Source organism: Protopterus annectens, chromosome 2.part0 (assembly GCF_019279795.1).
Source record: "Protopterus annectens isolate FY-2018-M chromosome 2.part0, PAN1.0, whole genome shotgun sequence".
Lineage (NCBI taxonomy): Eukaryota > Metazoa > Chordata > Ceratodontiformes > Protopteridae > Protopterus > Protopterus annectens.
In genome coordinates, this window is record NC_056728.1 from 56,622,706 (window position 1) to 56,648,158 (window position 25,453).

The 25,453-nt window shown below is 41.9% G+C and overlaps 1 protein-coding gene across 1 annotated transcript in view; it reads left to right on the forward strand.

The window, feature by feature from the left end:
• LOC122792954 (integrin beta-2-like) overlaps window positions 1–25,453 on the forward strand; it is a 1,413,174-nt gene that overhangs the window by 1,083,073 nt on the left and 304,648 nt on the right. Inside the window, exon 12 of the mRNA XM_044060545.1 lies at window positions 6,337–6,575. Within this exon, the coding sequence (XP_043916480.1) occupies window positions 6,337–6,575 (239 nt within the window). The remainder of the gene's footprint in view (window positions 1–6,336; window positions 6,576–25,453) is intronic.

Sequence of the window (25,453 nt, forward strand, 5' to 3'; positions counted from 1 at the left end):
ATCTGTCTTGCCAACAAGTCTTATTTATGTCACAAGCAAAAATGTAAATCTTTGGATCTAGTTGTTCCAATGCTGTTCATTTTGTGGATGTATAAAAAGTCTGAGAATGCCTTGTATGACAGGCATAGACTGTCTGCATTCCAACTGTTGCATATGATTGGTCAGGTACATGACGAAGGCGGCATTATACTATGATCAGTCTGATAAGGTCTGAATAAAGTGGTGCACCGATTTCTTTAGGCCTGGATGCCATGCTCTTACTTATAAGTTGGTTGATGTAGAATGATTTTCTTACTACCTTGGCCACATGTTAGCCAAAAGTCAGATTACTGTCTACATATCTTCCCACACCCCTGACTAATGGGTCAACTCTTGAGGGTGTCTTACAGATGGAGTAATTAGCCTGGATGGCAGTTTTCTCAAAAGGCAGTATAATGCATTTTTGGCATGAGTTTTATTCTGTGACTTTGGCACCAGTCATTTGTCTGTGTTAGACCCTCCTGTAAGATGTTTGTGACATGGGAGATTCTATGATAGCTCCCAATTCACAGTCATCTGAGAATCTGGTCAACCAAATGCCCTTGACATTAGCCTTTACCTCTGAGAAGTAGATGCCAAATAGGAGCGGTCCCAGCATGGAGCTCTGCGGTACTCTCCTGGTGACCAGTATATTAGTGCAGGTGATCTCACCAATCCTGACTTCCTGGGTCTTGTCTGTGAGCCAGGTGGCAATCCAGCAAGTTATGTATGGGTTTATGCTTAGTTCAGTGACTTTGTCAACTATACCTGAATGGGGTATTGAACTGAACAACTTAGCCAGGTCCAGGTAGGTGTTATGCACCTTTTCCCCCCTCATCCATTGTTTTGGTGACCTCCTGAAAGAAGTCCACCAGGTTTAATATGCATGACCTTCCCTTGACAAAGCCAAACTAAGTTGGGTCCGGTGTCTGAAGGTTGCACATCTCTTTGTTGATCATTTCCATAATAATTAATTCAATGACTTTGCATATTAGACTAATCAGACTAATGGGTCTGTATTTTCCAGGGTCAGTTGATGGTCTGCCCATATGAAGTAGGATAACCATTTCAGTCCTCCATTCTCAAGTGGTCCAGGCAGGTCATATTTAAAGCTATTTAGGATGCATTCTAGGATACTGTCAGGGTGCACTTAAACTGTGTTTTTGGTCTCAGAAAGTGCTTCCAGGGCCAGACCTCGTTTTAATAGTTGGGGGCATTATGTTAGTAGGTATTTCATGGGATGGGAGGGAGAGTGGGGTGAAGATTGTGCTGAATTTGTCAGCCAGCAAATTCGGTATGTCCCTCCGCTGAAGGTGGCACCACTGATCACCAGTTTGGCGTGTATGCAATTGCAACATGTCTCGCAAGCAAAAATTTAACAAAGAACACGTCTTCAAACTGTTTTAAGTTTAGAGAAAGTAAAACATAAATCTAAGGCCAATGAATAGTAGCGGAGAAACAGTTATTTAAGCCTAGAACATCACTGCCTTACCAAAAAGAGCTGAACAGAGGTTCGGTCCCATCTTACATACTTCTGTCATTGAAAAAGCTCCGCCTTCACAGGATAATCGTCCCATTTTCTGAATGACAATGACTTAATTTCATACCAGTTAACATTAATAAAATGTTCTTGTAAAGAATATCTCAATATACAGCCCTCCAGCTGCAAAATACTTTCTACCTCCTGCTCCCCCCATATTTTGCATGCTATTGACAACGTTTGGCCTCAGGAAGGAATGTGCTTTGGCTGATAACTGAAATCTTTTGCTTTATGCAGTGCTAGAAAAAGGACAAAAGGAACACCCTAAAGTCTGTACTCTACTTTGCGTGTTACTTTGAAATTCCCAAATACTGGTTGCTGCAAGATGATTTATTTTTGAAGCTGTGCTGCAGAGACTAGGCATGTGTTTATTCAGCTCTACTTTGCAGCCAGTAGTGTTATGTCTGGCCAAGAATGTTTTTTTCCATAACATAGGCAGGCAGCACAGTCTGGCACAACACACAGTCTGCAGTGTATTCACTGTATAGAGTTCTACACTTCCTAGTCATAAAGGGGTCACATCACTGAATTGCTGTCTGAATGGAGGGAGTCTAAAACCAAACCGTTCATATGCCAAAATAATGTGCTAACCTCTCAAAACTGTACCAGAGTGGTTTTATTCAGAGTGCTGGGAGTAGTAGAGTCATTAACATACTGTTTGGGATACATTATATTTTTAACATTTAAGTCATGGTTTTAAACTGTATACATTCACATGTGCAAACAGACACTTCCGAATGTCCATTTTTTGCGTTTTGCTGAATTCCATCACATCGACTAACCTAAATGTAAATATGTCGAATTCGACATTCCCGGATCAGTCCACCGCTGAAATGAGTGCTACCATGGGTCAAAAAGGGGGCGAGGTTTTGTAATGCGACTTTTTTTTTGCAGTTTTCGACTTTCACGGTTCGCAATTCGTGGAAGCAGCGTTGCAGATGTGGCCGGCGAACTTTTGAATGTATACCGTTTTAAACACTTCATTATCATCTTAATGCATGACTTTAAACACTTCATTATCGTCTAGATGTGGGCCTGATTTATTTTGCATATGCACTTGAAGTTATGACTCCGAAAAAGCTGTGCATTTCTGTATGCAATATCACTGAAAGTCTTTCTAATTAATAATATAATTGTCTTATCCTTGTAGCAGTGAAGTGGTAGTTGTTCAAACTTGAATTGGCTAGAAACATTATAGTCACATTGTCTAGTGAGTCAGATGGTGACATTGGGGGGTATATGAGTTAACCTATAGCTGGTACTATTTCATAAGAGTGTACCTTGCATATGTAACATTGCTATGAACGTCGATAATGGCAACTAACTCTTGATTTTAAATACGGTCAATTTTCTGTACCAACGATCTTTTTGTGTTTATCTTTTAGTCTTTTGAAGGTGTTACTTATTTGATATTATTAAGTTCTCCCATATGTATATACATATATGCATAAATAGATATAATATATACCTACCCATATTATATATATATTTATATACACACAAACCCTAATGTAGATATATATGTGAGTAAACACACATAAATATGCATCTAGCATCAGTGCTGACACTTTTCTATAAACTTAACACATTGTCATTCTACTTGAAAACAAAGAAACTATTGCGGTCTAATGTAACCTGCCAAATGAGTCAGAATGTTTTTAGTAAGGATAAAAAAAGGAAGAAAAATACAAAGGCACAGAAAGACATAGTTTTTGCCAATGAAAAATTGATTTTCATAGATCTGCCCTGTTTTATGTTTTAATTGGTACACTAAGCATTGCACCTCCTAGTTGCCATGGGAATGTTTCCTGTTCTTGTTTGGGGGCAGATATTTAGCTTTCAGTTTGACAGGGCAACCGCTGCAGGTTGAGGCTTTGATTATTCTTTTAGAAAATGGTTGGTGAATGCTATCTGTACAACATTTAAAGTAAATGCCCTTTTGTATACATCATCTGAGAAGCTGAATGGAATGTGAGATACAGCTGCATGGCTGACTATGTCTTTTACTGATTTTTATTAAGTGCAACTTGTGCGTAAGATGGAAAAGCTTATGATCATCAGTGGTAGCCCAATACATGATACAGAAAAATGATTGTATTTTGTATGTGATAGTCTTTATTCGTAGCACCAAGTCCTTTAAGTTGCAAAACATTGGCTCTATATTGATTACATAAATAACAAATAGGTCATTGTTTGTGGTGTAATAAAGAATCCATATCTGTACACAATGTATTACACCGTTTTGGTTGGTCCATACAATTTGACTTGAGTATTTGAAGGGTTGCTGTGGAAAGTAGGAAATCTTGTTATGTTTGTGTGACTGGGAAAAGAATGGTTAGGAAAGTAGACAGAGTGGTTGGATTGAACACACATGAATTTTATCTCCTTTTATGTACCTAACTGCTTGGATGGGCAAGAAATTACAGTGGATCTTTGTTGTGATACAAGTCTGTGATGGAGATTTGATTTGCAGTGTGATTAATAGTAGTGATGATATAAATAAATTGATTAACTTAGTAATTTGCTTTAAAATATAAAATTCAGAGTGTGTCTCTAGCAGCCACAGACAGCCAGTGTTAGAACACCTAAAGTTAAATTTGACTGTGTGCTGTGGAGGCTAATTGTTTTTATTTAGATCATCATGTTTGTTAATGGAAAAAGCACAGGAAGTCAAGCCTTTTCATTTCTTCCTTACCACCTCCTTTGGGTGAACCTTGGAATTTGGTTATGTATTTGCTCTTCTGCATTTTCGACACGCAATACAGTCCATGCATGAAAGCTGCGGGATATGCTGGCAATGACATGATGACGTCATCCATTCTTTAAAACTAAAAATAAAATAATTTGAGAAATGGGGAATTAAAGGGGCCACTCAGAAATTCATGGTCCTACGTTATGTGAACCTCAAAACTGGTAAATTCCGAGGAATTCAGTACGGTTGAGAGGTATGGTTCAGCACACTGCTGTGTGTTGCCTTTGAGGTTTTGGACATAGCTGTAGAAGGCCTTGTAGTTGTTTTTAGTCTGTGAGACTATCTTGACCTTGTAATTGGCCTTGTTGGACTTAATTATTCCTCTTAGTTTCCTGTTTAGTCTAATTTGAGAGCTCCTATCATTATAGAATTTGATCTTTCTGATTTTAGCCATGACTTTTGTTATATACCCTATTAAGGTTAGGATTCCACCAGTGTGGTTTCTTTTTAGAGTTTCTTTTGAACTTACTTCTGTTAGGTACAGCAGCCTCTACAGAGTCATTAACATGGTTGTACTTGATCTTTGTGACAATTCCACATAGGTTGCTGTGAACTCAGGGATGGGAGGGGCATTGACTTTTGACAAACTATCACTTAGTAGGATGTAGTTTGCCTTGGAATAGTTCCTAACTGTTGCAGGGTTTGCTGGGGTTACAGAATTGTTTTTTATTTCAAAGGAGAGAGCTTTGTGGTCTGGTCTCACCAGTGGGGACGTGACACTTGGGTGGGGGCTTACATTGCTCTTCCATATTGGCGAGTACCATATTCAGTATGTTTGAACTTCTGATTGGTGTGCTCACTATATGGTCAAATGTATTTGCATTAATAAAGTCCAGGAATTATTGTGCTACTGAGTTTGAGGCAGTGTACGTCTCCTGGTCTATAGGAGGCAATTAAAGTATCGCATGAATAGGGTATTTGGTTTAATTGTGAGTGTCTCCAGTAGATCTAGGTACAAGCTATGGGATTCTAGGAACATAGTGGGTGACTTATGTATAGTATGCAAGGACATGGTATGGGAGTTTGTCTATGGTGATTTGCACATGGATACATTTCAGGGCCTTGTCCTGTTTAACCAACTTAGAGTTATACTTGTTGCTAATACAGATTGAGACTCCTCCACCTTTTGTCCTGTCTGTAAAGCTGATGGTCTAAATTTGCGGAAAGCACTGAAGACTTGCACTGCCAGAGTACTTTCTGTGGATGTAATACATGTCTTGGTAATGACACAGATGTCTATGTTCTCCAGAGTGGGAAGAGCTTCTATGGTGTGGACTTTATGTTTAGGATTCTAGCACTGAGCAGTAACACCTTTAGGTTTCTTTGGGTTTTATTTGCTATGTCAGTAGGTTTGTAAGTTTGGCACTGCCTAAAAAAACACTTTAAGAGATGGTTAAAGTTTTAGCCAATATCCGGAAGCCTAGAGGAGACAGGCACAGACCATCCTTTGCAAAGCAACATGGTTTATTAACCATGTACTGCTATACTGACAAATACTGAACCCCCTGGTAAGACACCAGAAACTAAGCCAACTATTGAAGCCAATCATCTTTCATTTGTACACTGGCATCATCCTTGGTGAAGGTAGAATGCTGCTCAATTCAAGGCACATACCTGCCTGAGACGTATAATAAGAGATCAATAATGTGTCTCTTCATATAGTCCAGGGAAGTACATCTCAGGTCATTAACGCCCACATGAACTATGACAGAATCATACCTGTACCTGTGGTGAAGTGACGAGAATGTGCATAATTTGGCAGATCTTGGCTCCATATAAGCAACTAACCAATGTCTTCTCCTTGTTCAGTCTAGTGAGTGGGGTGTGTGTGTCATACAATCGAATACCACATGACAAGAATCCTGAGTAATATATTTGCTTGCCTTATGGGGTTTGCTGTTGGGGTTTCACTGAGTGTAGGTGCCTGTGTAGTGTTTGGTGTTGCTTTTGGGGAGTGCTTTAAGTGTTGTGACTTTAAGTGTCTAATTTTGTCATTCTGAAATTTTCATCCTATTCTATGCTCTAGCTGCAAAGAAGGATTTACTGGAAAAAACTGCACATGCAATCTGGGAGAGAAGACCACAGAGGAGTTGAAAGCATCATGTAGGAAGGACAACAGCTCATCTGTTTGTTCTGGGCTTGGAGAATGTGAATGTGGAGTCTGCAACTGTTTCAGCAGTAACATTCCTGGTCAACGGATATATGGGAAGTTCTGTGAATGTGATAATACAAAATGTGAAATGTATAATGAAAAACTCTGCAATGGTAAGTTACCTACAACTGCAACTAATGTATTAGATGCAAGTTTCTGCTGTGTTTTCTAAATGTACGCTGTGCTGTTTTTACTACTAGTGGTCTTGTCTATGCTTATTTCTACTGTGTACACACATAGATTGGAAATCCAGAGCAGTAACACTGCACAAATGTGGTAAAGTGGTACACACTTAAGTAATGGAAATGTCACATTCAGTGGTACACACTTAAGTAATGGAAATGTCACATTCAGTGGTACACCTTTAAAGCCTAGGAAAGGATACAGTGTATTTGGCTGCAGAGTACTTTAGTACAGCCTGCCTGTCTTTGAGCTAATGTGCAAATACAATTTCGGAAAAATGTGTTTTCTATTTGTAGAGGAGGCTCCTTGCACCCCTTCTTTGTTTGACAGACTCTGAGGTAATTGCATCTGAAGGAAAGTTACAATGCAAACTCGATTGAATGGTATCACAGAGTGTGCCATATAAACTCCATCAACTACTACTCTTCAGCCCTGGAGACAACTATGTCTGCAGTGAAAACCGAAAGTATCCTGCAGACATATTAATATAACTCCATAAAGCACCTCCTGGAAGAGTTACGTCACAGACTCTTAATTATTATAATTTCAGTTAACGCTTAGTTTTCATCTGCATAAATATTTTTCTGAAATGGAGAGTCAGCCCTTATGAAGTACCCATTCACTTTAAGTTTTGTCATTTATTATACAAATCACCTTTTTCTACCTGCTAGTGCATTATGTCCAAGATTTAGGTTCATAGATAAATATGGGTTCCTATCAGTTCGTCGAAACTTCAGCAATTCGAACACCATATGTTCAAACTGAGAAGTTCAAAAACTGATTATCACAAAGCAGCAGAACACCAAATTCTTTCCCAAGGAAAGAATTTGGTGGGCTGTTTCTGTGGCTTCACGATTTTCAGCACTGTGGTGGAAAGTTACGGGAAGTGTGCGATTGTGTGGATGTTAGGGTTAGGGCGCGGGTTAGGCAAGTTAAGGTTAGGGTGTGGGTGAGGTGGGTGTGCGATAGTGACAGACTTTAGGGTTAGGGTGGGATAGGTGTGTTAGGTCTAGGGCGCGGGTCAGGTGAATGTGCGTTTGTGACGGACCTTAGGGTTAGGGTTTGGGTTAAGGTAAGTGGATAGATAGTAGTGTGTTCAGTTTAGTGTACGGTTAGATGTAGGATTTTAAGTGTATGTGTGTGGATTGCTGTTTTTTGGTGTGCTTGTGTTGTATGTGTGTTTCTTGGAACAGCGATTTTTTTTCCCTGGGAAAAAAATTACTGTTCTAAGCCTTCGATGGTTTGGTTTTGCACTTCGAGGTTAGAAGTTCGAACATATGGTGTTCGAACTTCTGCCGTTCTGACGAAGTGATATAGACCCGGTAAATATTAGGCTATAAGTCTGCAGATTACTACAAGCCTACTCAGTAGTCAAACTTCAGAATCAAACCTTGTGACTTGTACCTGTTTGGTAAAGGCATTAACCATTATGCCAAACTCTCCCCTCTTGATCTTAAACCAATTACTTCATCATTATAGGTTCATAGGTAGTTACTAGGCTTGCAATCCAGGAAGCCACTGAGGAACCTAGCCCAAATTCCCAGTTGCCCCAAAGCAGTGTCTGTTTAAGTGACTTGCTGAAAATCACACAGTAGGCAAAGGAGGGGTGAGAGAATCAAACCCTATACCACAGAAACTACAGCTCACACCCTTAAAACTCTGCACCATCTGCCAGATTTCAAAGGCAAAAACCAAACCCTGTACTTTATATCTGCAAGATAAACACCTTAACCATTATACCAACCCTCTTGGTTTTTACTTTGTGTATTAGCCCAAATGGTTCACAAATGATTCACTGGCTCCCTTTCCCTAGTGTTTGCAATACTTTATTACCAAACATACTCACCTGGCAAGTTATATTACATGAGAGCATTGAATTTTCTTCTGTCCAGCATATGTATCTTGGTTCAGATGACTGACAATATTGTTTTTTTAATATATACTTCTTAACACCTATAACGTCTTATGGTGTAATGGCTGGATTTCTTAAGTAAAAGAATAAATCATTAATAAAAGGGCAAAGTGGAAGAAACAAAATTACACTAAGGAAGGTATTCATAGACATTGTGCTTAGCATAGCATGAATTTTTGCTGGCTGTGCCTAAGTGCAGCTAAGGCATTAATCAGAAACACGAGCAGTGCTTAGGTGCATTGATGTTAAGCAGTCTGAGAAAGTGATACGCCTATGAAAGTATAAATGAGATATAAATGAGGAATGTGTGGAGTATCTTTGACTATCTTATGCAGATTAGGAACTCTTCCCATCTCTGTGCAGTTCATAGTCACTTTTTAATGCAGATTTGTACTATGCACAGAAGGCTTATAAAAACTGAGATGCTTAAGTTTGCTGCTAGCCTTACTGTTTTCAGTTCTTAGGTGCTTGTATCAGTTGTGTCAAAACCAGGTGCATTTAGCAGCACCCATTGGCCTGGCCAAGAAGATGATGATATAGGCAAAAGCTGACCCAAATGAACTTTGCTGATCAGGAAATTTGGGACAGATTTAAAGTAGTCAGGGACACTGTGTAGGCTTTAGTGAGTTTCTATGGCCTACAGATGGAGACTGGTGGACATGTGATCTTCCTAAAGCCATAGATACCAAGGTTTGTACAGCCCTTACAATACCTGCCATGTGGACATTCCAGTGACAAACTGAGGATATATTATTTGTCTCACAGGCTTTTGTCTTGAGGATTCCTTGACATACTCTTGGCACATATGGATTAGTACATCTATTTCCCGAAATCAACTCAGGATGCAGCCAGTACCATACATCATGTTTTATACAGTATGGCATGCTTTCCTGAGATGTTCAGTTGTGATTAATTGTACCCATGTTACCAGTAGGGCCCCATCTGAACCAAGGGTGGAGCACAAAGGGCTACCATTCCATCACCAGGTAGAGCATGATGCAAGGAGGTGCATCAGCACTGTGTCAGCCCAGCATCTTGGCAGTACCCATGATTTCCATATTTGGCACAAAAGCTCACTATTACCTCTTTCTACATGGTAAGATTCCTTGTGGTCACACAGATATGCAAGTACAAGGCATTTTACTGTTCCTAACCTTTGCCATTTCATTATCTGTAGAATGGAATAGGTAGTATTGAATGCCCCCTTCTTAGTTACGCCTCCCTCCACATTTTGTTTTGCAGGTGATGCAGACCCATTTGAACCTTGGCTAATGACACCAGTCTATAACTCCACAGAGAGCTGGTGAGAAGTGCTTCAACACCACCCTCTCCCAGACACTGAGTGAGTGTTTGGCCTGATCAAATCCTATTTCTATTGCCTGGAAGTTTGGGGGGATGCACTTCAGTATGGACCTGCTACTACATGCAGGATTTTTATGCCTGCTGCATTCTACACAACTTCACCATGCCTCAGTCTGGTGTTCAACTGGCACAGCCAAGCACTGATGGTGGCAGTGTATCTCCCTTTGTCATTCCTTCCACTAGTGATGATAATGACAGTGGACAGCCAATGGCAGTAGCAAGGCAACCCCTCTAGCAGGCTCGTGCATGGTATACAGCTCTGCTGGTATCTAGTACACCGCTACAGGCCGTGACATTCACTTAGTAACAGTGGAAAAAAAAAAACAGTTACACAGATATTACTTGTGGCACACAATTTAAACTGTATAACAGATGTTAGATTTTTTTTTTTATTTTTAAAAATGAAATGCACCAGTGCCACAAGCCACATGACCCAACTCTCAAACATTTTATATGATGGTATACTAAAAAAAACAAAATTTAGCACTTTTATCCAAAAAATCAGGACTTAATCAGAACTGTTTTTGCAAGATGTCACAGGTTTAAGTATCCCACTTGGTAGTCTCATGATTAGAATATTATCTAGGTTTAAAGTGCACTTGCCCACTAAGATTAAAAAAAAATAAAAATGTAATTGTTTCACTGTGTGAAAGGTATTTTCTGTACTTGTTAAGCACTTACTTGTTTGTTCTGATTTCCTGCCAAGGAGTGTATTATATAACTGGCTTGTTTGCATTTAAAAGCATTCTGTAGAGTATCCTTGCTCCTTTATCTGTTTAAAAACTTTCATTTTTGTGGCTCACTGCTGTGGTAAACATTTCTGTAGTGTTTACTGTCTAAAAGAGTGTAGGCTACTAGCTTAAATTGCCTGAATATCCTTGTGTTCTGACTATGGTTCTCAAACATTTTGGAAATATAGAGTATATTTTAGTGCATTTATTAAAACTTTATTTGCCTTAATATTGCTACAATTCAAGTGCTCTAGGATGCACTGCATCTGAATTGTTTTAGTGTGTTTTAGCTGCTTTTCTGTATATATAGACTTTTACTTATTCTACTGTATTACTGCCTCTTAAATCATTTTTCAGTTGAGCACTTGCCTTGCTTCATTCAAAAAGTTTTAAATTGCTAATTTTATAGAGTTTTAATTGCAATTACTGTTTAGGGCTACACACTCAAGTTCCTTAGCCTTTTCTGTGTTTATTTACTGTATTATTGCATTGTTTAGCCTGTTTTAACCAAATATATATATATATATATATATATATATATATACTATCTTGTTTGCTCATTTCCAACCTTTCCTAGCTAGTATAGTCCAGATCTCAGGCTTTGCTGGTTTCAGGACTTTATTATCTGTGTTCAGAGCTATCCAGACCTTGCTGTGGTAGAGGGAAGTGCTACTGCTTACCAGTGGGAGTGGTGAGCATTGTACTGCCTATCTAACACCAGAGGAGTGGTTTCCAGCTCTGAAATTGTAATTTTATTAGCCATTTTGGGCTGATTTCTATCCCTTTCTACTTTCTGACGTAAAACCGTGTGTGTTTGTGCATTTTTCGGATTGTGCAGCACCGCGGGGCTATGGTTAAACTATTGTAGGTGCCAGAAAGTCTGCTCTTCAAATCCCTTAGAACGAGCTGGTTTCTCAATAGTTACACTAAAATCTGAACCCCTGTGACTAGCACTTGCTCTAGAACCTGCTGGAAAGCACTAGGAAGCCTTAAACTGATACAAGCACTCAACTCTCCTTGTTAATAAGGAGAAATTAATTGTAGGCACTAAACAGCCTATAATTGCAAAGTACCTTGCAAAGGTAAGGGAAAACAGCTCTTGTACTTTACAAAAAAAGCACCTAAACAGGCATGTCGAAGGGTCAGCTTCCGGTGATTTCTCCTGTCCACCTGGTGGATCTGGCCATCCAGGGGCAATGCAGCAACTGCCTCATTTACACTGACAACCCTCTCCTCCTACCACCCAACACTACAACATGTGAGAGATGCACTTACATAGCCAAACTGGAAGCAAAGCTCTCTCCAGGTAAGATTGTGCTAGACAGTAAAGAGGAGAAAGTTAACACCTGCACTGCACCTCAAGCAACACATAGCCCTTCAAAATCCACACCATCAACACCCACACATAGCAACACTAAACCCACATATATGGAGGCCTTTAACATTAACTTGCCCAAGCAACAAGGACCTCCGAAGCTGAAATGCAAACACCAGTCACACCCAAAGTGACACATGGCTCACAACACTAGTGTGCCCCCAACAGCAGTCCCTATGGCAAGACAACGTACCCAACACTCTAGTCATAGGTGACTCTATAGTTAGATACACTGACGTCCCACTCAAAAGGCTGAGCAAGGAGAAACTTACAGTCAGCTGCCTGTTGGGTGCCAGGATCCGCCACATAACACATGCACTCAAGTCACTCCACAACAAGTACAAATATGACTCTGTCATTGTCCATGTTGGAGTGAATGACTTCAGACATACCTCCCTGGACTACATGAAAAGAGACATGGAAGAGCTCTCGGATCATGTGGCTCAGGCAGGTATGACCCTAGCCCTGAGTAGCATCCTGCCTCCGCCCAAATGATACCACAGTATAAGGACAAAATGATTGACTTCAACAATTGGGTAAGCTTCTGGTGTCATTCAAAGATGATCCAGTATCTGTCTGCCTGGGAAGACATGATCGACAAACCACAATGCTTTGCCAGAGATGGTCTGCACCTGTCACTCCTGGGATTCAGGTTACTAGCTACAGCTCTTGCCACCCCTACAGTGCCTTTTTAGGCAAGGTTCAAAGGACAAAATCACCACCATAACAAATACAAGCATGCAAACTCTAAAGGTAATGCTACTCAATGCTAGAAGTCTAAACCTTAAAATGCACTCTCTCGAGGCACTCCTAAAAATGGAGAACATCGATATCTGTGCAGTAACTGAGACCTGGTTCAAGACTCCAGAGAGCACCCTTGCAATACCAGGCTACAACTCTTACCAGACTTTTCGGCCACCAAACCAAGACTGAAACACTAAAGGTAGAGGAGTGTCCATATTCACCAAGGATATTCACACCTCCAGGCTAGTTGCCCAACACAATGCATCAGAAATTATCCAGGTGCAACTAACACTAGGTAAGACTGCAATTCAAATTGTAGCTTGCTACAGATCCCCCACCATGCCCCAAGATTCCCACTACACCTTTCTAAACATATTGGAAAATATTAAGATACAATCAAACACCCTAATACTGAGTGATTTCAACTACCCTGCCATTAACTGGGAAAACTACTCAGGTACCAACACCTTTTCCCAACTGTTCTTGGAATTCATAAATTCCAATGCCCTAGATCAGCTAATCCATTGTCCCACCAGGGGCTCCAATATCCTAGACCTGGTCATTACCAACATGGGAGATAGATGCTCCATACCAGTGGTCACCCCCTCATTGGTCAGGTCTGACCATAAGCAAATCACCCTTGACATGCACATCCCACCCCCACCCCCCAGTAAGGAAACCTCCGTAAAAAACTTCTCCAAAGCCAACTTTATGCTACTTAAGTCAGAAGTGACCAACTTCATGGCACCCATGCAGATGGGAGCTGAAAGTTCGACTGCTGAATCCTACACTAAGGCACTGTATGAGCACATCCACTCATGCATGAATCGTGCCATCCCAAATAGAACCAAGATGCTCTCCTCCAAAAAAAGGAAGCCAATCTAGTGGTCCCTTGCCATAAACAAACTATACAGCAGAAGGAAGAAACTGTTACAGCAAAGAGGAAAATCCCTGGATGCAAATAACTCCCTTACCAGCCTCAGTAAGAAGATTAAATCCCTCATGAAATCCTCCAAAGCTAGTTATGAAAATAAAATTGCCAAAGATTCCAAAGACAACCACATGGCATTCTATAGTTATGTCAAGAATCTAAATGGCAATGCTTAGATCTGCTCTGAGCTACAACAGAATGGCATTAAATATACTGATCCCAAGAATATTGTCAATATCCTGGCAGATCGATTTAGTGCCAACTTCACCCCCCTCTCACCCCCTAAAGGGCCCATCTCAATACCAAAAGATTGCCAAATTCCAGTAATTACAGCCACACAGGTAGAAACTGCACTCTCCAAAACTAAGAATACAGCATCCGTGGGACCAGATGACATCCCAGGCTGTATACTACATGAACTACAAAATGAACTGGCACCTCACCTAAGTGTCATGTTTAATCATAGCCTCACCTCAGGTTTCATGCCCACTGAGTGGCGTACAGCTACAGTTATCCCACTCCACAAGGGGGGATCCACCTTGGATCCTGGGAACTACTGTCCCATTAGTCTGATGAGCCTGATCTGCAAGGGCATGGAACACATTATCATGGAACTTATAAACAAAGACATTGGCAACATTCAAACACTGGACCCCACCCAGTTTGGGTTCGTGTAGGGCTGATCTTGTCTCCTGAACCTGACTGACTTCTTCATATCAGTCTCCGGAGCTGTGGACGAGAGTAAGGCGGTCCACACAGCCTATCTGGACCATGTGAAGGCCTTCGACACCATCCCCCACTCTGGAATCATAGATAAACTTACTAAGCTGAGCATAAATCCCTACGTCACTCGATGGGTTGCCAACTGGCTTACTGACAGAACCCAGACTGTAAAAGTAGCAGACTCCAAATCCAGCTCCAGTCAAGTGACAAGTGAAGTACCTCAGGGTTTAGTCCTGGGACCGCTCTTGTTCGGCATCTACTTCTCTGAGGTACATGCCAACACTAAGGGACTCTGGCTAACAAACTTCGCAGATGACTGCAAACTGGGAGCCATTAGTGAATCCCCAAATGATGTGGATATTCTACAAAAGGGCCTTAACAGAAACAGATGCTTGGTGCCAGAGCCATGGGCTCAAACTTAATACCAAGAAATGTATAGTTATCCCCTTTGGGAAAAACCATGTACCCATGAATTACGACATAGGTGGCAGTACACTAAACACCGAAAGTGACTTAGGGACACAGGTGGACAGTGGTCTCACCTTCGATAACCACATCGCCACAACAGTCAGGAAATCCTTCTATGTGGCACACTAAGGGTTTTTCAACCAGAAAAAAGGAGGTTATTGTCCCACTGTACTCATCCCTCATTTTAACCCATTATAGAGTACAACGCCCCATTTGGTATGTACCTCACAATACATCTGCAACAGCTGGAAATGCCGCAAAAATACCTCACTAAAAGAATCACAGGCCTAAAGCAGATGCCCTATGCTGACCATCTAAATAAACTCCAGCTATACTCTGTGGCAAATCGTCTACTCAGAGGCGATCTCTGCTTAACATACAAGGCCATGTCAAACCCTGAACTGTTGGACATGCTCCACAATGAACAAAACACGCTGGAGGAATAGGTTCCTGACCCAGAGATTCCCCATACTCTGGAATAGACTGCCCATACATGTCAAGCAGAGTGCCTCCTTGGCCCTCTTCAAAAGGAACCTTGATGACTGGATGGGAGATAGGAAATTCACCCCGGGGATCACATCAGTCACCCTGCTAGACAGGGGTCCAGGGAAGTAAATATTGTGGGAAGAAACATCCGGGGAATTGTTTGGCTAGGCTTGTATAAGCCCTAGGGCCGATAGCCTAGTACCAACCTATGAACCTATAACACAAATAAAAACTTAAATTAATTATAAAATAAGTGACATTCATAGGCAAGTACTAGGGTTAGCTGCCTTTGTGGGCCATTGCAGCCTAGCTAATTCCCTTTTCAAAGTGAGACTCAAATCCTGTACCTTGTGACTGTGAGGTAAGCACCTTAGCCATTAAAAATAAACCACATTTCTGATGTAAAAAATATTTTTAGTTTTGCTAACAACCCATCTTTTCAAGGAACTTAACAATTAAAAACAAGTAAGTATTTATAAAAAACACACATGATGCAATAGAAGTTCCACATTTGTTGAAGTTCATAGTTCAGCAGCTCATAATTTTAACACTCTGTTAATAGATATGATGTCATTTAACCAGGAAATTTGCCTGCATTAAGCTGCACCCACTAAATCAATTCTCTGTACTCTAATTTCACTTCCCATGGGCCTCCCCCGGGTTGGGTGGAAATGTGTTCAAGAACAACAAACAAAATCTTGGAGTAATGCTTACACTGCATAATGTGTCTAAAAAATGCATTACTGTCATTTTTATTTTCAATATTGTAACTGCTTTCATAAATATGCTTCTGCATAGTTCTCTTTTACCCACATAAAACAGTGACAGTAATCACAGAAACATAAATAGACCACGCCTTTTGTGTCACATGTATATTTCGTATTAAATATTAATTTATTTTTAATGTGTAAAGCATCAATTTCGTCTCTGTATAGATGAACTTAAACTTTCTACAATGGCCACATTTCACTAGGCCTTTTCTATTGCTGGTACTACCAGCTACCAGTTGTTTTGGTGCCTATAATTCTACATTTCCCTTTATATTTACATGCTTCTTGTATAGGTAAAATCTGGCCCTTCAACCAATGTATCTGGGGCATTTACTTCTTGGTTTATTGGCACTGGAAGTTCCTTTGTGCTTGTATTATTTATTTTTCTACAGTAGAACTGTTGTGTTTTATAACAGCACCATCAATCATCATTTATTCAGTGTTGAAAGTAAGTGGCACGTGTGCTTGTTATACTGGCAAAGACTGAATATGGAAAAGCAGGTACTGTGCAGCACATGTTTATGGCTAGACTGTTTTTTTTACCTGCAGTGCCCAGAACAGACTATGATGACTCTTGATGAGCACAGACTACTTGCATTAGGAAAATAGTTTTTTCGCTTTCTTTTTTCTCTCTTGGGTGTTGGCTGCTTTATGTTTTACAGATTCCAGTAAGAAGTGCTACCGTAGTCACGTGTGTAAATGGACTGCTGGATTAGCACTGTTCTCCTTTTCCATACCTCTCAACTGTACAGATTTTCACAGAATGTCCAGATTTTTGCCTCATATTTTTGTTCCATTTTTCATAAAATTGTGGTTTGCTGGCAAATTAGTGGCAAATCATTAACAACTGAAGTTAAAAAAATAATGACAGACAAGTTTCAGACTTCATAGCATTCAGAAAAAGTCATGCTAATGTAAATCCTGTTATTCTATCAACTTTCTAAGTTTGTAAGAGCAATATTTAAAACTGTCCTTATTTTTGGACCTTTGTCCCACTTTATTTATGGCTTTGTCCAGATTTCTTCCTCTAAGAGGTTGAGATGTGTGCCTCTTACTGATTTTCAAACTGTAAGTTAGATTTGGAATGTGTTGTACTTAATGCCCCTTAAGGACAGTATAGTGGTTGTCCCATAAATCGAGACCAAGTGCTGGTATATAAATTTGATGCTGAGTTTCTCTGATTGCGGAATATACTGGATGAAGGACAACTTCTTGGCATTGACCTAACAGTGCTGCAGAACCTAGAACTTGACAGAGAGGTTCTTCCACATGTTGTGGAAATCTGACAAAGCCTGACTGCCTTCTTTGGAGAATCCACTTGAATGCCTGCATCTCTTTCTTGAGATGTACATGGTGTGCAGCCTACTCATCCACATCCATGGTGATCCCAATATGTGTTTGCTAAGCCTTTACAAGTGTGTGCATGGAAGCTGTGTGTATAACCATACGGTGCATGAAAATCATCGTGGCATTGTCCTTGGCCTCAACCATTTCCATGTACAGGTGAAATTCCTCAAGTATACCATGCAGTACTCTAACCATCTCTACCCAACTCTCAGTGATAGTAGTCTGTGCATGAACTACATACATGCCCAACACACTAGTCATATGTGACTCGATAGTGAGGCACACTGATGTCCCACTCACTAGGTTGAATAAAGAGAAAGTAACAGTCGGCTGCCTGTCAAGTGCCAGGATCCACCACATAGGTTCATAGGTTCATAGATTAGTACTAAGCTAACTGCCCTTGCGAGCCATTTTAAGCCTAGCCAATTATCCCTTGTGAGACTCAAACCCTGCAGCTTGTGTTTGTAAGGCAAACACCTTAACCATTAGACCACCCTCCCAACCCCACATAACACACACACTCAGGTCCCTCAACAACAGGTACAAATATGAATCTGTCATTGTACATGTGGGTGTGAATGACCTGAGACATACCTCCCTGGACTACATGAAAACAGACATGGAGGAGCTCTCGGGTTATGTAGCCCAGGCAGGTATGACCCTAGCCTTGAGCAGCCTCCTACCATCACCCAGAATGATACCACAGTACAAGCAGAAAATGAATGATTTCAACAATTGGCTAAGTTTCTGGAGTCATTCTAAGGGGATCCAGTATCTGTCTGCCTGGGATGACATGATTGACAGACCTCAATTCTTTGCCAGAGATGGCCTGCATATGTCACCCTGGGCGTCCGGATACTGGCCAAGGCTCTTGCCACCCCTGTAGTGCCTTTTTAGGTGATGTTCCAAAGACTAAATTACCACCATAACAGCTACAAACAAATGCAATCTGAGGGTCATGCTGCTCAACACTAAAATTCTAAATCTCAAAATGCATTCGCTCAAAGCACTCCTTAAAATGGAGAACATCAACATTTGTACTGTAACAGAGACCTGGTTGAATGCAGCAGAAAGCACCCCTGCACTACCAGGCTATAACTCATTCCACACCTTTTGGCCCCAGAACTTGGACCGAAGCTCCAAAAGCAGTGGTGTTTCCATATTCATGAAGGATGCGCACACCTCCAGACTGGTAGCCCAACATAACACATCAGAGATACTTCAGGTGCAGCTAACATTGGATAGACAGCGATACGGGTCGTAGCCTGCTATAGGTCTCCAACCATGTCCCGAGACTCACACTCCACATTCCTAAGCACCCTGGAGAATATCAGGGTCCAACCAAACACTCTTATAATGGGTGACTTCAACTACCCCTCCATTAACTGGGAAAACTACTCATGTACCAATACACCTGCACAACGTTTCCTGGAATTCATTAATTCCAATGCCCTGGACCAGCTCGTTCTTACCTCCAATAGAGGTGGCAACATCCTTGACCTGGTCATTACTAACATGGGTGACTGTTGCTCTGTACCAATAGTCAACTCCTCCCTGGTTAGATCCAACCACAAACTAATCACTTTGGAAATCCACATCCCTCCCACTCCCCCACCCCCACAAAGGTAACCACCATGAAAAACTACTCCAAAGCTAGCTCTGGGCTCCTAAAAACAGAGGTGGCTAACTTCACGGCACCCATGCAATTAGAGAACAGTTGCATGACCACCGAATCATACACTAATGCCCTGTATGAACACGTACACAAATGCATGGATCTCGCCATACCCAATAGAACCAAGATGCTCTCCGCCAAAAAAGGAAGCCAATCTGGTGGTCCCATGCCATAAACAAATTCTACAACAGAAGGAGGAAACTGATGTGGAATAAGGTGAAGTCCCAAGACTGGAAAAACTCCCTTATCAGCCTCAACAAAAAGTTGAGATCCCACATCAAATCCTCTAAAGCTAGCTATGAAAACAGAATTGCAGCAGATAGTAAAAACAACCACAAGGCCTTCTATAGTTAAGCTCAGAGCTATTGTACAATGACACCTCCTATACAAAGCCAACAGATATTGCCAATATACTGGCTGGCAGATTCAGTGCCAACTTTACCCGTCTCCCCCACCAAAGGACCAATCACAATACCAGTACACTGCCAGGCACCCAGTATTACTGCTGCAGATGTTAAAACAGCACTGTCCAAGGCCAAGAATACAGCTTCTATGGGACCTGACAATATCCCTGGCTATGTTCTACTTGAACTACATAGTGAACTGGCTCTTCACCTATGTGCCCTGTTCAATCAAAGCCTCACCTCAGGCTTTGTACCTACCGAATGACGCACTGCAGTCTTCCCTCTCCACAAAGGAGGAGCGAATACAGACCCTGGGAACTATCGCCCCATTAGCCTGACAAGTCTGATATGCAAAGCTATGGAACACATCATTATGGACCTAATAAACAAGGATAGAGGGAATCTCCAAACTCTGGATCCCACACAGTTTGGTTTTGTGAAGGGTAGATCATGCCTGCTCAGTCTGGTTGACTTCTTTGAGTCAGTCACCAGAGCTGTGGATGAAAGCAAGGTGGTTCATACAGCCTACCTTGATCTGGCCAAGGCCTTTGATACCATTCCCCACTCAGCAATCATAGAAAAACTCACTAAGCTAGGCATCAACCCCTATATCACTAGGTGGGTTGCAAACTGGCTCACAGATAGAACCCACTGTGTGAAAGTAGCTGACTCCAAGTCAGACTGCCGACCAGTCATGAGTGGAGTCCCACACGGTTCAGTCCTGGATCCTCTCCTGTTGGGTATCTACTTCTCTGAAGTCCAAGCCAACATGAAGGGTCTCTAGCTGACAAAGTTCACAGACGATTGCAAGGTGGGTGCCATACTTAACTCCCCAAGTGATGCTGACATCCTACAGAAAGGCCTCACTGAGACCAACGACTGGTGTCAGAACCAAGGCCTTAAGCTCAATGTCAAAAAATGTGTCGTCATCCTCTTTGGGAAAACCTGGTTCCTATGAATTACCACATTGATGGTAGTCCACTGAACAAAGAAGGTGTGATAAAAGATCTGGGAACACAGGTTGACAGCAGCCCTCTTTTGACCACCACATTGCCACTGTGGTCCGAAAGTCCTTCTATGTGGCACATCCCATTACTAAGAGTTTTGCATCCAGGAAGAAAGGGGTTATTGTCTCCCTCTACTCTTCCCTCATTAGGCCAGTCATTGAATACAATGCCCCATTTGGCATGTACCTCACTAGACACCTGCAACAACTGGAGAGGCCACAAAAGTACCTTACAATGAGGATCCTATGCCTTAAACACTTCTCCTATATAGACAGACTCAAAAAAACTCCAACTATTCTCTGTCTCATATCGGCTACTTAGAGGCGATCTCTGCTTGACTTACAAAGCCATGTCTAACCCAGCTCTGTTAGAAATGCTACATCTAAAGAAATCCCAATCCCTCCGCACTACACACTCCAGAGACCTCAACCTCATTACCACAATCAACAGAACAAGCTGGAGGGACAGGTTCATAACCGAGAGACTGCCCATGCTATGGAATAGACTTTCCATACATGTCAAGCGGAGCACCTCACTGGCCTTCTTCAAGACAAATCTTGATGAGTGGATGGGAAATAGAAAATTCACCCTGGGGATCACTCCAGTGACTGTATTTGACAGAGGCACTGGGAACTAAGGTCAGGTGGCATGATGCCAGGGTAATCCTATGGGTTAGGCTTGTAAAGGCTCCAGGGCCATTAGCCTAGTACACACCTATGAACCTATGAACTATGTCATAGCACATCTAGTGCTGTGCAGCCAAGGCCCAATGTGCCTTTGGAGCTAACTATGAGATGTCTTTGCCTGGCACCTCTGTGTACAAGTATGACAGTAGGTATTGCTACCTCTAAAAAGGTAGTCTGTTCATCAAGGGGTGCTGGCAATGCACACAAAGCAGCTGTTGAGCTGCCTGGGCCCCTTCCCCTGCTGTAATGATGTGTCATCATTGTGCCGAGTGCATGAGTCTATGTCACTGTCTGCGGAGTTACCCATCTGCTGCGGTGTAGGGGACCATGCAGCTGTGTGCTACTGTTCTCAGGCTGTGACGTGAGTATTAGTTATGGCGTTATTATTGACAGCCTCCTGTGCTAAGACACAGGGTAAGTTTGGTTCTGGTGCTGAGCCTGTGAAGAAATATGTAAACATGTGGCTAATGTAACTTGTGTCAGGTGGAATTAGTTTTATGTATAGATAGTATGACCACCTTACCATGTATTGCGAGTAGATTTTTTTAAAGCATCTGATAGTGGTGACACCCAGTGATGAAGCAAGTAATGATGATATGTGCACGAGTCATGCCGAATACATTTTAGCATAATGTAGTAAAATGAGCTAACCTTTTGCATTATGTGACTGGTTGTTGCAGGGGTCTGAAGGTACTTGTTTCAAAATCATCTCTAATGATGCCACCAGCATCCTCATCTGCATCCAAATCATCACCTTTTATTGACAGAAAGTACTCCTCATGCTATTAAAATGCTGCTGTGGGCAATTGTATTTTGCCTAGCTTTGGTCTTGGCACATACCACCATCTTTTCTTGCACTGTGCTAGGATGTGGTTCCTTCCTCCTACAGCATTAATGTCAGACACTATTCTATTTCACACCTTAGCTCTTTCTGCTTGTTTTGCACTCACTTTTCTAAGATATTATTTCCATGTTGACCTCAGAACATCCACAAGGATGTGATTCTCCTCAGAACTGAAGTTGTCTCTCTTGTGTCTTGTTCCCAGCTGTTGCATCATGTTATAACCTGAAAATACATATTGTGCCAAAAGTGACAGTGACATCTGCCATCCTGGTATGATTCTTTCAATAAATGTGCATTATGCATGCCACTGCATTAGACAAACAGAAATAAATGGTGATCTGTCGTTGTCTTTTTTTCATCCAATTCTACTTTTGGGTTATCCGTTCTGATTGGATCCAACTTTGCACCTTTTAAAAGCTATGGATACAGGGCTTTGACTCCTCCCCTACCAATAATTCCCCTCTATCTCCCCAAATTAACTCAGATCTCATTTGCTGCCTGATCAGAAGGATGTGCTTTTGAGGGTTCTGACTAAAGCTTAGTGCTTGATTATCTCTGCATTCTTCTGTGATAGCTAAGTCTATACATTTTTTTTCTCTAGGGTTTTCCATTCCTTTTATATCCATCCCCAATTCAAACAAAAAGTTAAGTTTAATTAGGTATTTAGCTTACACTGTTGCTGTCTAGTGTTTGTGTTTTCTTCTGCTGCTTTTTCCATGAATAGGGTCTTTTCTGCCTTTTGTGTTAGTGCAGTTCAGCTTGTGGTATCTGGTTGACCTTCTCGGATTTGTTCGATAAGACTTAGTTTTCTGTCATGGCTGACAAAATTCAAGGCTTTAAAAAGTGTATGGTCTGTGGCCATAAGATTCTGCCATAGGACCCCTACTCTGTGTTTATTGCCTGGGAGCAGCCCATTTGGATGTAGAATTTGAGACCTGTGCCTCTCTCGGTACAAGGGCATTGCAAGAGCACAGGGACAAGTTGGTGCTAAAATATTGAATTCTGGCCCCATGTGGGAACATCTTTGCAAACATTGCTATCACAACCAACTCTTGCTGCTTTTCCAGAAAAAAAGAATGGGTAAACTGAAAGCCACCCCCACAAAAAGAAAGTGAGAGACAGAGAGAGAAAAGTCAAAAGAGAGGGAGAAGGACAGGGAAAAGGCTTTGGCTTTAAAAAAATGGAGAAAGTTAGCAAAGGGGCTCCAGATCCATCTGAACCTTTGGGTCCAGCACCTAAAATCTCATGACAATTGCATCAGATTGCAATTCAGATACATTCTCTATTACCTCCTCAATTCTTACCTGAACCGGTGAGCACTTGCCGCCATTCTCCATTTTTGCAGGAGACGCATTCTTTGAGACCACCATTGGCGGCTTCTTCATTGAGATCTTTTTGGTCAAGGAGCCTTACTGAAGCAGATGTCAACAGAATGACGTGAAGGCTCCTCCAGATGCAGCACTATCTAGGAGTTCTTCCAGCGCTGTCACTGTTAGATGGACTGGGTACAGGTACAGCTATCTCTCAAATAATTTCTCCTATTCCAATCAGACCTTTGGATCCGATGCCCATTGTACCAAGCCTCCTTAGAGCACCCACATTGTAGCCGACAGTTCTACCAATTTTGACTCCCACAATATCCTTTACACTCTCATCTCTGATTTTATAGGTTCATAGGTTCAAAGCTAGGTACTATGCTCTCTGCCCGATGGCATTTATAAGCCTAGCCAGAGTCTGTCGGCTTTCGTCGCCCCATTGATTAATTAACTGATCCTCTGTCAAGCAGAGCCAATGAAGTGATCCCAGGGGTGTATTTTCTATTACCAATCCAGTCGTCAAGGTTTCTCTTGAAGAGTGTTAGTGAGGGGCTCTGCCTGATGTAATTTGGAATTTTGTTCCAAAGCATGGGGAGTCTCTGTGACAGGAATCTATCCCTCCAGCATGTTCTATTTATTGTTGTGGTGAGGTTTAGCTCACTAGAGCGCGTGGCTCACAGTGACTTGGATTTCTTTAGGTGGAGCATGTCCATCAATTCTGAGTTGGACATGGCTTTGTAAGTCAGGCAAAGATCACCTCTGAATAAGTGATATGCCACTGAATACAGCCAGAGTTTTTTCAGTCGGGCTGCATAGGACGTATGCTTGAGGCCAGTAATCCTCTTGGTGAGGTACTTTTGTAGTCTTTCCAGCTGTTGGAAGTGTCTTGTGAGGTACATCCCAAATGGGGCATTGTACTCTATGATGGGTCTAATGAGTGATGAGTAGAGGGGCACTATAACCTCTTTATTTCTAGATGCGAACCCTTTAGTAATTAGATGGGCCACATAGAAGGATTTCCTAACTACTTTGGCAATATGATTGTCAAAGGAGAGATTACTATCTACCTGGGTCCCCATATCTCTTATTACCTCTTCTGTATTAAGGGGGCTGCCACCTTATGTGGTCATTTGTGGGTGTTTTGTTTTTCCCAGATGGGATGACTATGCATTTTTTGGCATTTAGCTTGAGGCCATGACTTTGACACCAGGTGTCTGTCTCAGTAAGGCCCTTCTGGAGGATGTCCATGTCAGCCGGAGAGTCAATTATGGCTCCCAGTATGCAGTCATCGGCGAACTTGGTTAGCCATAGTCCTCCTGTGTTTGCCTGTACTTATGAGAAGTATATGCCGAACAGTAGGGGTCCCAGGACCGAGCCTTGCAGGACACCACTTGTGACTGGTTTAGAGTCGGACCTGGAGCCCACTATTCTTACCGTGTGAGTTCTGTCTGTAAGCCAGTTGGCAACCCATCTCATGACGTAGGGGTTTATGTTCAGGCTGGTGAGTTTTTCTGTAATACCCGAGTAGGGAATGGTGACGAAAGCATTGGTGAGGTCAAGTTAGGCTGTGTGAACCACCTTTCCCTCGTCTATGGCCTTGGTGACTGTCTCGAAGAAGTCAACCAGGTTTAGTAGGCATGATCTGCCCTTAACAAAACCGAACTGGGTCGGGTCAAGTGTTTGGACGTTCCCAATGTCTTTGTTAATGAGTTCCATGATGATGCGCTCCATAGCCTTGCAGACCAGGCTAGTCAGGCTTATAGGGCGATAGTTACCAGGGTGAGTTGTGGCCCCTCCTTTGTGGAGAGGAATAACCGTTGCTGCGTGCCATTCTATGGGCACGTAGCCTGTGGAGAGGCTGAGGTTGAACAGCGTGTTTAGGTGGGAGGTTAGTTCGTTCAGTAGTTCGTGCAAGACGCAGCCTGGGACACCACCTGGTCCCATTGACGCTGTGTTTTTGGCTTTTGAAAGGGCTGTTTTCAACTGTGCATCTGTGATTTTTGGGACACTACGCTTTTCCGGTATTG